Genomic DNA, 13,649 nt, shown 5'->3' with positions numbered 1-13,649 from the left:
AGGTTACTGAGCACAATCCTGCGGACAGGTTCACTTTAAGATAATTTTCGTGGCATAGAAGACTTTGCATTATTTTGCAGCTCTGATGATTTTTCATAATAATCTAGGGAGTTAAAGCAAATTGCCATGATAAAAATGAAGCAGCATACTTTGTGAAAACCCTAATTTGTGTCAGTCTTAAAACTTTTGGTCACGACTGTATAAACATATACAAATACGTGATATATTGCGGCTCCTTGTAGTAAATTGTACCTTCGTTAGTTTTTGCAGTTTGATCCCAGGCTGATGATCTCTGTATTGTGATATCTTTCTTCTTCGGCTTTGTAGGGGAAATTTTTTTATCCTAAAATATAGAGATTGTACAAAAATGTAACATTTAATATTAAAGTGCTGTGGTATGTGTGGGTGCAAAAAAAATAAAATTAATTATTATTATTAAATATTTTTTATTGTATCCTGTAATGGAATTGTTTATCTATATTTATTGTCATAAATAACTAAAAGTAGGGTACTTTAAATGTGACTCCCTGTACTTTTAGACGACTCTAAACAAATTCCCTAGACCAGCTGGATGGTGTATAGTGAACATAGAAGATCAATTCTCATGGGTGACTCTGCTGTGGACACTAGTTATTTGCCAATCTGTGAAGTCATATTTCCCTTATGCTCCATCACATCATTACATACACAGGTCCATACAGCGAGACCCACTGTTGTCAGACGCAAGAAAAATTTTACAACTTCACATCTAACACCTTACCAGTTTAGAAAGTTGTGACGACACAGCATTTCTTCTTAATTATGCCACACATGAATTCAGCAGGCCCAGAATCATAAACTGTTTTCTGAAGTATTGACTCTTCTTGTAGGACGAATAAGTACCTCTATTATTGGCTCCTACGCTTTATCTTCTGTTATCTTTGCAAAACAGTAATGCATGGCCACTAAACAATGAAGTTTGCTGATATATTGATTACATGCATTGTCCAGGCCAGCCAATTTGTTGGCATTCAAAACAGAGAAGGAAAAACTATGCAAATACTCATAGATTACATAATCAAACAATGTAGGATGGCCTCATTCACATCTCTCTCTCTCTCTCTCTGACCTTTGGATACTGGTTGAAGACCAGTTGTTAACTATATAAAGATACTTTTTCTTCTGGTCCAAGTGACTCTACAGGATGTCAGCTTAGGGGTCCACGGCCCCATCTGAAAGAACACAGGACTGCTTCATTGACCATCACTGAAACCCCAGAGATGTCTTAAAGAATCCAGGTTGGGACAATCGGGTCACATTGCCAAATACCTCACATAGCTTCCTAAGCATGTTGTTACCTTCTCTCTGTGGGGGCCCTGCCAAAAGTGCGGAGCCACTGGTGGGGGTATTAGGCCCTGGAAGCAGCTCTAATCCTGGTGAGTCAGTGGAAGTGTGAGACTCTGGAATTTGCACCATCTTTGGTATTTGCTGGGACTGTTCTACATGCAATTGTGTGCTGGTGGATCAATAAATTATTGCCACACTGTTTTACCCTCACTCTGTGTTGTCTGAGTAATGTTCTGCTCACGAGGAGAGAGCATGGGCGTTCAGTGGTATGAGTCCTGGTCCATGCAGACTTCCTAAAGACAGCCAGGCCAGTGGACGAGAGCACCCACTGACCCTGTGTCTCTACACAATTTTCTTTAGGAATTTTCTTCATTAAGAAATTCTTGATGATCCATTAAATATATTTAAGGAAAATCTTACAAGCCGCAATGTCCTCGCCTGTAAAACCCTTTTCAAACAAAGCAATGAAGACTGCAAGTGTTTCCCTGTTCACACACGCATACATTGTAGATCACTGAGGCCCAGAATATTACAATATGGGAACTGCAGTGGCAGAGACTACACTGCGGAGATCAAACAATGCATGCTTGTCACACATGAGAAAAATTGATTGTACAACTTCACATCTATTACCTTACCTGTTTAGCAAGTTCTTTTAGGAAGTTTTCGTCGTTGTCTTCATCGGATGAGTCTTCGTCTGGAGGAACGTATTCCACCATGAAAACTTTAGTTACTGTTCCACTTTCTCGCCCATCTCTAAATAGTAGAACAATAATAATGAAGATAGATACTTAATCAGTAATACCAGTTAGTCGTAATCCTACATCACAAAATAAACATTGTTCAGTAATAAAAGTTAATAATAATATAAAAGTCTTCTCTTCTTTCTCACACCTCCAGAGCTAATATATGACAGACCAGTTTGTGGAAAAGATGAGACTTTGTGATGCCCCTCTGGTTTCAGTAAACCAGATGAGCCAAACTTAGTACATTCCTCATCCTGTCTTCAACCAATAAAAGAAGGGACCCGGAGATGGAACTACCTCAACCTGGAGCATTGCTCCAACCCAAGGACACTGCAAGAAATCCCTTCTGGGAACGGTGTCCAGCACGTGCAAGAATTATTGATGTCTTAATGTGAAGTATTGTATAATGTGCCTTATGAAAATGTTGATAACAATGGAACAGATTTTCTATAGAGTTTAGCTAATAGTAATATCTAGGTATCGGATTAGGAATTAATATTTTACAGAATTTAGTAATAAAGATGTGAAGCTTTGAATAAAGATTTGGAATAAAGATTTGAATTCCGGTGACGAACCAGGAGTACTCGGTTGTCACCCATGGTCTAGCAGAGACAGTAGAATATGAAAATGTGAATAACAGAAGAGAATTGTGTTAATGATAATACTTGAACTGGTAGTAAACTTATTAGCAATAATTACTTTAAAATAGCACTTAAAATTAGGTAATATATAACATTACAGATAGTAAGTTAAGTTGTTCTGCAACGTTCAAGAGTCAATGCCTCCCATATTGGGAAGTTTAGTTTAAGAACTGTTTATCAAGCATTTCAAAAATTTTGTATGTTCTTTATTTGTAATATCTTTGTTTCACTTGCAGCCAGCGTACGTGCTGTGTTTAACGGGGGTATGTGGCACCCCTGAGGGTTCAGTCGCCACAGACGTACTGCACCTCCTCCTGAGGTGTGGTACCCCACCATCCAGGTAAGGTGGAGACACCTGACCACACTCCAACACCTGCATCCCACACAACTTAGCAGTGTAGCAAAGCACCTTTGGTGGCTCCCTGCATGGAACATGAAGAGTGCTGGGAGGTGGGTGGAGCTTAGTCTGCACAAGAGAGCGGGAGATTATTAGGACTAGGTCAGTCTGTGAGAGGAGATCCCCTGAGTGGGATGGATGGAAGGAAGTGCTGCAGCAGACTTCAGTGACCTGAGTCTGCTGGCACAGGAAAGAGATATTCAGAAAGCCTAATTCTCCATAAGAAAGATAGTTTTGTATGGAACGAAAGGAGAAGAAGAGAACTAAGGATTAGGGTTAGAGCAGAGCCCTTCCTCAAGTTCTAAGCGCATGGCCGGGGTCTGGTCCCCGAGGTTGTATGGATACTAATGGTCCTGCAGCAGACACTGGAGGAATAGAAGTTCTCACCACTTTATTCCCACACAAGACTTGGGGGCACAACAGCAACGTGAGTGAGTCGGGACTTAGTAGCAATGAGTCCCCGAAGCAGGCTACAGCTGTCTGCCATACAAGTAGAGTTCTAAGAACATCTGAAAGGAGGAACTCCAGTGTAACTCAGTACTGTGAGTGCTTCAAATAGGCGCTAGAAGGGAGACGTTCAGGAAAGGCACATGTTGGCGGAGTGTTGGAACGGAGTACTTCATCTTGCCTGGAAGTTGGCTGAGCTCCTGACCTGGAGGACACGGCACGGATGCGGGCACCTGTACGCACAACAGACTGTGAGTAAAGCTTTGGAACTACATGCCCTGGTGTCCTCCACTTATTCCTGCGCCAACACACTCAGCACTGCTACATCGCTGTGCTTAACACTGCACCATCTACAGTTGTGGCCAAAAGTATTGACACCCCTGCAATTCTGTCAGATAATACTCAGTTTCTTCCTGAAAATAATTGCAAACACAAATTCTTTGGTATTATTATCTTCATTTAATTTGTCTTAAATGAAAAAACACAAAAGAGAATGAAGCAAAAAGCAAAACATTGATCATTTCACACAAAACTCCAAAAATGGGCCAGACAAAAGTATTGGCACCCTCAGCCTAATACTTGGTTGCACAACCTTTAGCCAAAATAACTGCGACCAACCGCTTCCGGTAACCATCAATGAGTTTCTTACAATGCTCTGCTGGAATTTTAGACCATTCTTCTTTGGCAAACTGCTCCAGGTCCCTGATATTTGAAGGGTGCCTTCTCCAAACTGCCATTTTTAGATCTCTCCACAGGTGTTCTATGGGATTCAGGTCTGGACTCATTGCTGGCCACCTTAGAAGTCTCCAGTGCTTTCTTTCAAACCATTTTCTAGTGCTTTTTGAAGTGTGTTTTGGGTCATTGTCCTGCTGGAAGACCCATGACCTCTGAGGGAGACCCAGCTTTCTCACACTGGGCCCTACATTATGCTGCAAAATTTGTTGGTAGTCTTCAGACTTCATAATGCCATGCACACGGTCAAGCAGTCCAGTGCCAGAGGCAGCAAAGCAACTCCAAAACATCAGGGAACCTCCGCCATGTTTGACTGTAGCGACCGTGTTCTTTTCTTTGAATGCCTCTTTTTTTTCTCCTGTAAACTCTATGTTGATGCCTTTGCCCAAAAAGCTCTACTTTTGTCTCATCTGACCAGAGAACATTCTTCCAAAACGTTTTAGGCTTTTTCAGGTAAGTTTTGGCAAACTCCAGCCTGGCTTTTTTATGTCTCGGGGTAAGAAGTGGGGTCTTCCTGGGTCTCCTACCATACAGTCCCTTTTCATTCAGACGCCGGCGGATAGTACGGGTTGACACTGTTGAACCCTCGGACTCCAGGGCAGCTTGAACTTGTTTGGATGTTAGTCGAGGTTCTTTATCCAACATCCGCACAATCTTGCGTTGAAATCTCTTGTCAATTTTTCTTTTCCTTCCACATCTAGGGAGGTTAGCCACAGTGCCATGGGCTTTAAACTTCTTGATGAGACTGCGCACGGTAGACACAGGAACATTCAGGTCTTTGGAGATGGACTTGTAGCCTTGAGATTGCTCATGCTTCCTCACAATTTGGTTTCTCAAGTCCTCAGACAGTTCTTTGGTCTTCTTTCTTTTCTCCATGCTCAATGTGGTACACACAAGGACACAGGACAGAGGTTGAGTCAACTTTAATCCATGGCAACTGGCTGCAAGTGTGATTTAGTTATTGCCTACACCTGTTAGGTGCCACAGGTAAGTTACAGGTGCTGTTAATTACACAAATTAGAGAAGCATCACATGATTTTTCGAACAGTGCCAATACTTTTGTCCACCCTCTTTTTTATGTTTGGTGTGGAATTATATCCAATTTGGCTTTAGGACAATTCTTTTTGTGTTTTTTCATTTAAGACAAATTAAATGAAGATAATAATACCAAAGAATTTGTGTTTGCAATCATTTTCAGGAAGAAACTGAATATTATCTGACAGAATTGCAGGGGTGTCAATACTTTTGGCCACAACTGTACGTCTCTTCACTATCTCTTCATCTACACTGCCCTGGGACTACAGCCCTACCTGTGGAGGGCCATAACATCATTGCTGCACCACACCATCTGTCCCAGAGGATCTGTCTGCAGCGTTGGCTTAACATCTTCATTGCCGAGCACCACAGGTGGCGTCACGAATCATTCACTTACAAACTTTATCCCCATCACTCTACCCCCCTTTTACATGGACGCCCAGGGCCATGGACCGGGTCCCCGCCGCTGTGACTACTCCCACTGACATCAACGGGCCCGGCTCCGAGTACCCCACGGCCCTGGCGGGCGATCCAGAAATGATTGTCAGTCTTTGATATTTATCTGGTGATTGTGTGATCAGAGTAGGATCTGATTTTCTCGGTGGTGGAGTGAAAAAGAAACCGTGTCTTTACCTACTCCGTTATGTCAGTCCATAAAAATTGATGTCATCCAAGTGTGGTCCGATTTTTTTCACGGATCTATAGACATGAGTGGACGAGTGTCAACCTATTCTCAAAAGCAAATCTGACATGATGCGATTCTTTTCTTGTGACCACTCGGTCTGATTTAGAAGAATTCGGATATGTGCACAGCATCATAGAATAATATGAGAACAAGTTCCATCCGTCAAAGTCACGGATAGCACTCGTCCAATTAAAATGGTCGCCTGCACGAGGCCTAACAGTCAATGGACCCCCATTTCCTCCATACAGGTACATCACGTCCAATTTTTCAACTTTTCAAAAGCATGGTGAAAAAAATGTGAAGTTGTGTACCATTTGCTACTTTTTACTAGTTTTGCGCAAATTGTGACTTTTTGAGACTTAGTTTATGCTGCTAGATAATTTGTGGTCCGCAGGTTAATAGTAGGTACCTGTGATATATAAAACTGGATGTTTTTCTATCATTAAGGTAGCAATGTGTTCATGTGGTAACTTACCTGCTGACAGCCACAGCCTTAAGGGTTATTTTACCATCCGGTAATGTAAAAGGCCCTCGATATTTCACTGTGGTGTTTTCAAGGTGACTGGTTTTCTTTAAGACGTCTGGCTTGTTCCCATCAAGTGTATAGAATATGGAAACATCTGGTGTATCTTGGTGTATGTGAAAGAGGAAAACAGAAGTATTACTGGAGTTCCTACCACGTGAGAAAACGTGCAGTGAATCTAATATGTCATCTCTTTGATATTGTTTCACAAGCTGCGCTCAACAAGGTTCAGTGTTATCAGGGTGGATCCAAATTACCATGCATACCAACACTTGTGAATATGAAAAAAATGTGGGAAAAGGGCCCATCTGTGTTTCTTAAAAATTATCTTCTTTATTGAATGTGCCTGGTAAAAAATACAATAATAAATGTCGATGACATGATAAATTCACTAACACGTTCCTGGTGTTACTATGCCCCTAATCGTATTGTGAAACATGGTATCTTGGGAAAAGAACCGTATTTAAAACCAAAGCAGCCAATCACATGTGGACCCATTAAATAATAATTAATAACAGTTGAAATGTAGAGTATCGTATATAATATACACAAATTATTACTACCATGTAGATCAATAAATGAATGGTAAATCATCCTTAGAATTCAGGCCATTCAGCTGTCTGGCAGTCATCCCTTATGAAAAAGGATTAATTGCATTGCAACACCATCTGAATAACCACTGTTCACATATTCTCATGAATTAAAATATTTTTTGTTAATAGTTAATGATTTATTACGGCATTTTTTTTGTTTATCGATAATTATTTTTACAAATTCAGGGAGCCGCGATGGGGTCACACTTATCCTCATCGTTAGCAAAGAAGTAAAGGTCCGCACAGCGAGGGAATCAACTCTCTGCACAGGTGTCATGCAGTAAAGCCGCAATTATGCGTTCAGCAATATGTGCTCCATAAGCCAGGGTGCCTCTCCAAATCGAGCAGCCACAATGGATTCCAATAAAGAAGAAAACGGATGGCAAGCACAGGTAAAAGTCACTTTTTATTCCAACATTTTAAAACATCGGCGTAGGGAGGATGGGAGCAGGAATGGAGGAGATGACGGCCATAGAAGCGCCACGGCAGCGTGAAACGGCCATCGTCTCCTCCACTCCTGCTTCCTTCCTCCCGACGCTGATGTTTTAAAATGTTGGAATAAAAAGCGACTTTTACCGGTGAGTGCCATCCGTTTTCTTCTTTATTGGAATTTTATTTGTTTGCTGGCAGCAGGTGCGTTACTTTTTTTTTTTAACTAATAACTATTTTTCCTACCACCTAATTTGTTATGGTTGCTACATAGATGACATACTTTTAGTTTTTTGGGAGTTACAAAATTGATCAGTTACCATCAAAATTCTCAATTCTGAGGTACAATCAGTATTCAGTGAAGACAGACTTTCCCATTTAATTTTTAAGGAACATGTGCGTCGTTTTTCCTCTAATTTTTATGTTACGAGTTGAAGGTCCACTACAGGTTTGGCAGCCATTTTCTCTTTCAGATCAATGTTAGATAAAGTTTTTTTGTTGCCAGGTGTACAGACATGGTAAGACTATTAAAGTGTTTATATAAATCCTTGAGAATAGCAGCGACTATTTGAGTATAAGTGTGGGCTTTGACAAAGGTTGAACAAGATTAGAGCAACTGCAGGAAGTGTTGCCATGGGGACAGAAGAATGACTTCATGCTTCTGGTATTATGTTTCAAGCACTGATAACTTGACAAAAACCTTCTTTACATATTTTCGTTTGAAATAACATTTCTATATGTAATTTACAGGGTAGCTACATTTTTAAATAATTTCTAATGTATTGGCACCTGCTTAGGTGGAGCCAGGTGTTGAGATGCCACTAGTAGCTGAAACCAAGCGGCAGAAACACTTAGTTTATGCTTGAATGAGAGCGGTGTACAGACTGAGCCACCGGAATAACAGATCAAAAACTATATAAAGACTTAGCTATCCTTTAAAGGGTTTCTGTCAATAATATTACTCACCCCAAACTATTTATATGTGTATGTAGCTCTTTCAAAGCCAAAATACCTTTATATGTTCAGTCTGTTCTTTCATTACAGAGAAATCAGCATTTGAATATAAGGCTCTGGCAAAATTTAAGAGACCACTTCCAAATGTTCAGTTTGTCTGATTTTTCTCTTTATTAGTATATTTTTGAGTAAAATGTAAATTGCTCTTTTATTCTATAAACTTCTGACAACATGTCTCCAAATTTCCAAGCACTAAATTTTGTATTTTTTTCTGACAAAGAAAAATGGTCAAAATTAAAAAATAAACAACAACAAAAGAGCTTTCAGATCTCAAATAATGCAAAGAAAACAAGTTCAAAATCATTTAGAAACAACAATACTAATGTTTTAACTCAGGAAGAGTTCAGAAATCAATATTCTGTGGAATAACCATGATTTTTAATCACAGCTTTCATGCGTCTTGGCATGCTTTTCACCAGTCTTTCACACTGCTTTTGGGTTACCTTTATACAGTTCCACTTTGTTTGATGGCTTGTGACTATCCATCTTCCTCTTTATTACATTCCATAGGTTTTCAATGGGGTTCAGGTCTGGAGAATGAGCTGGCCATGACAGGGTTTTGATGTGGTGGTCTCTTAGTTTTTTTGCCAGAGCTGTATATTCAAATGAGGCTGAAGAGCTATAGTAGATCTGAAGCCGCTGCCTGCCACTCCAGCTCTGTTCACTGCTCAGAGCCATCTCCTCATGGTTGATTGACAGCCTCTGTGCTGTGTGACTTCAGACAAAGGAGTCATCAATAAAGCAGGAGAACATAGGAGGGCAGGCAATAGAGCTGGAGTGACAGAGGCTTCCAATCTAACATGGCTCCTCAGTCTCATTTGCATATCTATTTGAACACTTATTTCTCAGTAAAGGAGGAACAGACTGAACATGTAAAGGATTGCTGGACTTGTGTTTAAAAGAGCTACATGCACATATAAATAGTTTTGAGGGCAAAATCCTGCCGACTGATTACTTTTAAATACAATAATAATTAATAAACAAATGAAAAAAGGAACAAAAAAATATTCCAATGTCAATTCTCTTTCAATTCATACCTGATTTGATTTCAATTGGAGTGTTTGTGTCTACATCATACTTCCCTTTGCCGGGTACAGGAACACGGAGTGGAATAACTTGTGGTACACATATAGAGCCTGCTGTCATTCTTTTGAAGAGAGGACCTGCAGAAAATAACATCAGCATTATATACGTGACATAATACGCGCCATTATACACATGACAGGCAAAAAGGGTCACAGTGAAACAAAATCTCATATTGTCATGGTCCAGTCCGGAGTTTAGCTTCTGCTGTCTTCACTCCGGACTGGTCATGCGGGGTTAATCTCCTCAGCCTCGTTCTGGAGCTAGCTGGGCTATTTCAATCCCTCACAGCCTGCTGACCAGTGTTAGTGATAGCTCAAGCTTGCAGTTTAGAGCCGCTGACCTTTGTACCCTGGTGATCCTCCTGCCTTGGACTGATATTCACGTGTATGACCCGGACTGATTTCTGACCCCGTCTCTTGGTATTTGTTTCTGCTGTTACGTTCCCTCTCTGGCATCTGACTCCCTGGCTTGTACCCCGACCACGTATTTCGTCTCACGTTTTGGACCCTGTGCTCATGTTCTGGCTTTCTGACTCTCGGCTTGGTATTTTGACTACGTGTACTGCTGCTCCTTCTGGTACGTCTGCTCCTGTTAGTTTCTGACTCGGTTCGTCTGACTATTCTCTCTCGTTACCTGTGGCACCTGTGCTGTTGCTCAGGGTTGCTGCTCTTAGTGTATAACCTCTCTTCCCTCACCAGCTCCCCCTGGTGGAGGTTTCAATACATTATCACTAACCACACATTTAAACGGGATTTTGCTTTTTTTTTTTCTCTGGCCATGGATCTGCTGCATAACTTGGCAGATCAAGTGTCCAGTTTGACACAGATGGCGCAGGACTTTTCTGTGAATCATCAGTCCCTTGTCATGTCTCAGACCCACTTACAGAAAGAACTGACTGAGACTATTAAGACCATGCAGGGAAACACCTCTCATATTGTTTGTCCACCAGGTGACTCTGTAGATGTTATTTTGCACTCTCCTGAACCCTCAGTTAAACTTCCTGACACATTTTCTGGTGAAAAAGATAAATTTCATATATTCAAGGAGAGTTGTAAATTATGGTTTTCTCTTAGACCCCGATCATCTGGGGATGAGACTCAGCGGGTGGGGATTGTTATCTCCTTACTTAGGGAGGGTCCCCAATCCTGGGCTTTTTCATTGCCCCCTACTGCCCCTGAACGGATGTCAGTAGATAGGTTCTTTGAGGCCCTAGGACTTATCTATGACGAACCGGACCGTGTTAGGGTGGCAGAGGACACTATTTTGGGTCTGGGGCAAGGGAAGCACTCAGCCGAATGGTACAGCTCCGAATTCCGTCGATGGTCCACTGAGGTGTCCTTGGACGACTCTGCACTGAGATGTCTGTTCAGGAAGGGACTGTCGGATTGCTTGAAGGACGCTCTGGCTCTCCATCCACCTCCCAGTTCATTGGAGGAGGCTATGACTCAGGCTATCCGTATGGATCGGAGACTGCGGGAGAGAGGTGTTACTCAGCGAGGGGTTCCGTTTTTCCCTGCTAACCCTGATGTTTTGCTTCCATCTGAACCTATGGAGGTGGGAGCCACCAACCCCCAGGAGAAAGAGAGGAGACAGCGACGTGATGGAAAATTGTGTTTTTACTGCGGAGATCCCGGACATTGGAAAAAAGACTGCCCCTCCTGTCCTCCGACTAACAAGCGGCTGAGTCTGGGTGATAATCGTGGAGGTCACCCAGACTCTCAGGTACCTTTTTCTTCCTTTTCAAGAGTACTGCTAAAGGTGGAACTTGGTGTTGAGAACGGCTTTTTCCATACTTCGGCTTTTGTAGACTGTGGGTCATCTCTGAACCTGATTGACACTAAGCTGGTTGCTCGCTGTAGATTAGGGACAGTTAGGTTGGAGACTCCCTTAAAAATTGTGGCTATTGATTCTACACCTCTCACTAAGGATGGTCTCCATTTCAGTTCTAAAGAATTTACCCTCAGGGTGGGGGCCCTACACCAGGAGCGCATGTCATGCTTTGTTTTGGATAACCTCCCTGCTGGCCTGGTGTTAGGTTAAGTGCACACGTACCGGAATTCTCGCGGAAATTACCGTGAGAATTCCGGAATTCCAGTCCGCGGGAAAATCGCATTTTAAATTTTCCCACGGAAAAACTAGCATTTTGCAAGCGTATTTAGCTTGCAAAATGCTAGCGTTTTCCAAGCGATCTGGAGCATCGCTTGGAGAACTGATTGACAGGTTGGTCACACTCGTCAAACATAGTGTTTGACGAGTGTGACCAACTTTTTACTACTGAGGCTGCCTATGCAGCATCAGTAGTAAAAGATAGAATGTAAAAAAAAATAAAAAATAGTGTTATTCTCACCCTCCGACGTCCCGCGCATCCGTTCCCAGTAATCCTTTGCGAAAATGCCCGCGATGACGTCAGTTCTCGCGGGATCGCGACGTCTCGCGGTCATTCGCGATGACGTTGCGCGAATGACCGCGAGACTTCGCGATCCCGCGAGAAGGGACGTCATCGCGAGCATTTTCGCAAAGGACTACTGGGAACGAGAGCGTGAAGAGAAGCGGGAAGGCTGCGCGGGACGTCGGAGGGTGAGAATAACAATATTTTTTATTTTTAAATTCTATTTTTTACAGGGATATGGTACCCAAAGCCCGGAGGACAGTCTTCTCTCCTCCGGACCATGGGTACCATCCGCAATTGTTCTGCTTACTTTCCGCATGGTGTGCACAGCCACATGCGGGAAATAAGCGGAACAATGCATTCCTATGGGTGCGGGATCGCCGCGATTCCGCAAATTAATGAGCATGCTGCGGTTTTTACCGCAAAGCGATTCCGCCGCGGTAAAAACCGCAGCATTAGTACAGCATTGCGGAATCCCATAGGAATGCATGGGATGCTTATTTTTCGCGTTTTCGCGGCAAAATCGCGCGGTTAAAACTGCCGCGGAAACGCGAAAAAAACGCCACGTGTGAACTCAGCCTTAGGGTTTCCCTGGTTGCAACGGCATAACCCCCGTTATTGACTGGGGGTCCCGGGATATTGTTAAATGGGGACCTAGGTGTTCTGAAAATTGTCTTGCTACTGTGTCTATGTCATCCGTCAACCTGGAGGGTATTCCGGAGTACCTAAAGGGTTTTAAGGATGTGTTCTCCGAAAAGGAGGCTGAGGTTCTACCACCACACCGCCCATTCGATTGTGCCGTGGATCTTGTTCCCGGTGCCAAATTGCCCAAAGCCCGGCTGTACAATCTCTCCGGCCCTGAGTGGGCTGCTATGAAGGAGTATATCTCTGAGAGCCTCCGTAAAGGGCATATACGGCCATCTGTCTCTCCCGTGGCAGCGGGGTTCTTTTTTGTAAAAAAGAAGGATGGTGGTTTACGCCCATGCCTCGATTTTCGAGAACTGAATAAAATAACCATAAGAAACGCCTACCCTCTCCCACTGATACCTGATTTGTACAATCAATTGTCGGGGCCAGGTGGTTCTCTAAGTTGGACCTCAGGGGAGCATACAATCTCATCCGTATGCGGGAGGGGGATGAATGGAAAACTGCGTTTCTCACCTCTGAGGGTCTGTTTGAAAATTTGGTTATGCCCTTCGGTTTGACTACTGCACCAGCGGTATTCCAGAATTTCATTAACCATGTTTTTTCTGATTTTATTGGACGGTTTGTAGTTGTTTATCTTGACGATATACTTATATATTCTTCTGATAGACAAAGTCATATGGGTCATCTTCATGCGGTTCTCCAGAGGCTCAGGGAGAACTCACTCTTTGCCAAATTGGAGAAGTGTTCATTTTTTACTCAAGAAGTGTCCTTTCTAGGGGTCATCCTGTCCGCTGAGGGGTTTCGTATGGACCCTAGGAAGGTACAGGCCATTGTGGATTGGGTGCAACCCAGAGATCTCAAGGGTCTTCAGCGATTTCTGGGTTTCACAAATTATTACAGAAAATTCATCAAGGGGTTCTCTCAAGTGGTCAAACCCCTCACTGATCTCACCCAAAAG

At 42.6% G+C, this 13,649-nt stretch overlaps 1 protein-coding gene across 5 annotated transcripts in view; it reads right to left on the bottom strand.

Annotated features, from left to right (window-relative positions):
• Positions 1-13,649, bottom strand: part of DZANK1 (double zinc ribbon and ankyrin repeat domains 1) — a 114,345-nt gene that overhangs the window by 65,184 nt on the left and 35,512 nt on the right. For all 5 annotated transcript variants that reach the window (XM_073557440.1, XM_073557439.1, XM_073557438.1 and 2 more), the window contains exons 2-5: positions 9,606-9,731; positions 6,485-6,638; positions 1,965-2,082; positions 253-343 (exon numbers count right to left, since the gene is read on the bottom strand). In XM_073557440.1, coding sequence (XP_073413541.1) covers positions 253-343; positions 1,965-2,082; positions 6,485-6,638; positions 9,606-9,714 — 472 coding nt within the window. In that variant the 5' untranslated portion in view covers positions 9,715-9,731. The remainder of the gene's footprint in view (positions 1-252; positions 344-1,964; positions 2,083-6,484; positions 6,639-9,605; positions 9,732-13,649) is intronic.

Source organism: Dendrobates tinctorius, unplaced genomic scaffold, assembly GCF_039654945.1.
Source record: "Dendrobates tinctorius isolate UK_male_01 unplaced genomic scaffold, ASM3965494v1 ptg000250l, whole genome shotgun sequence".
Lineage (NCBI taxonomy): Eukaryota > Metazoa > Chordata > Amphibia > Anura > Dendrobatidae > Dendrobates > Dendrobates tinctorius.
Note: the sequence above shows the minus strand (reverse complement) of the source record. Positions and strands in the feature narration are given on the sequence as shown.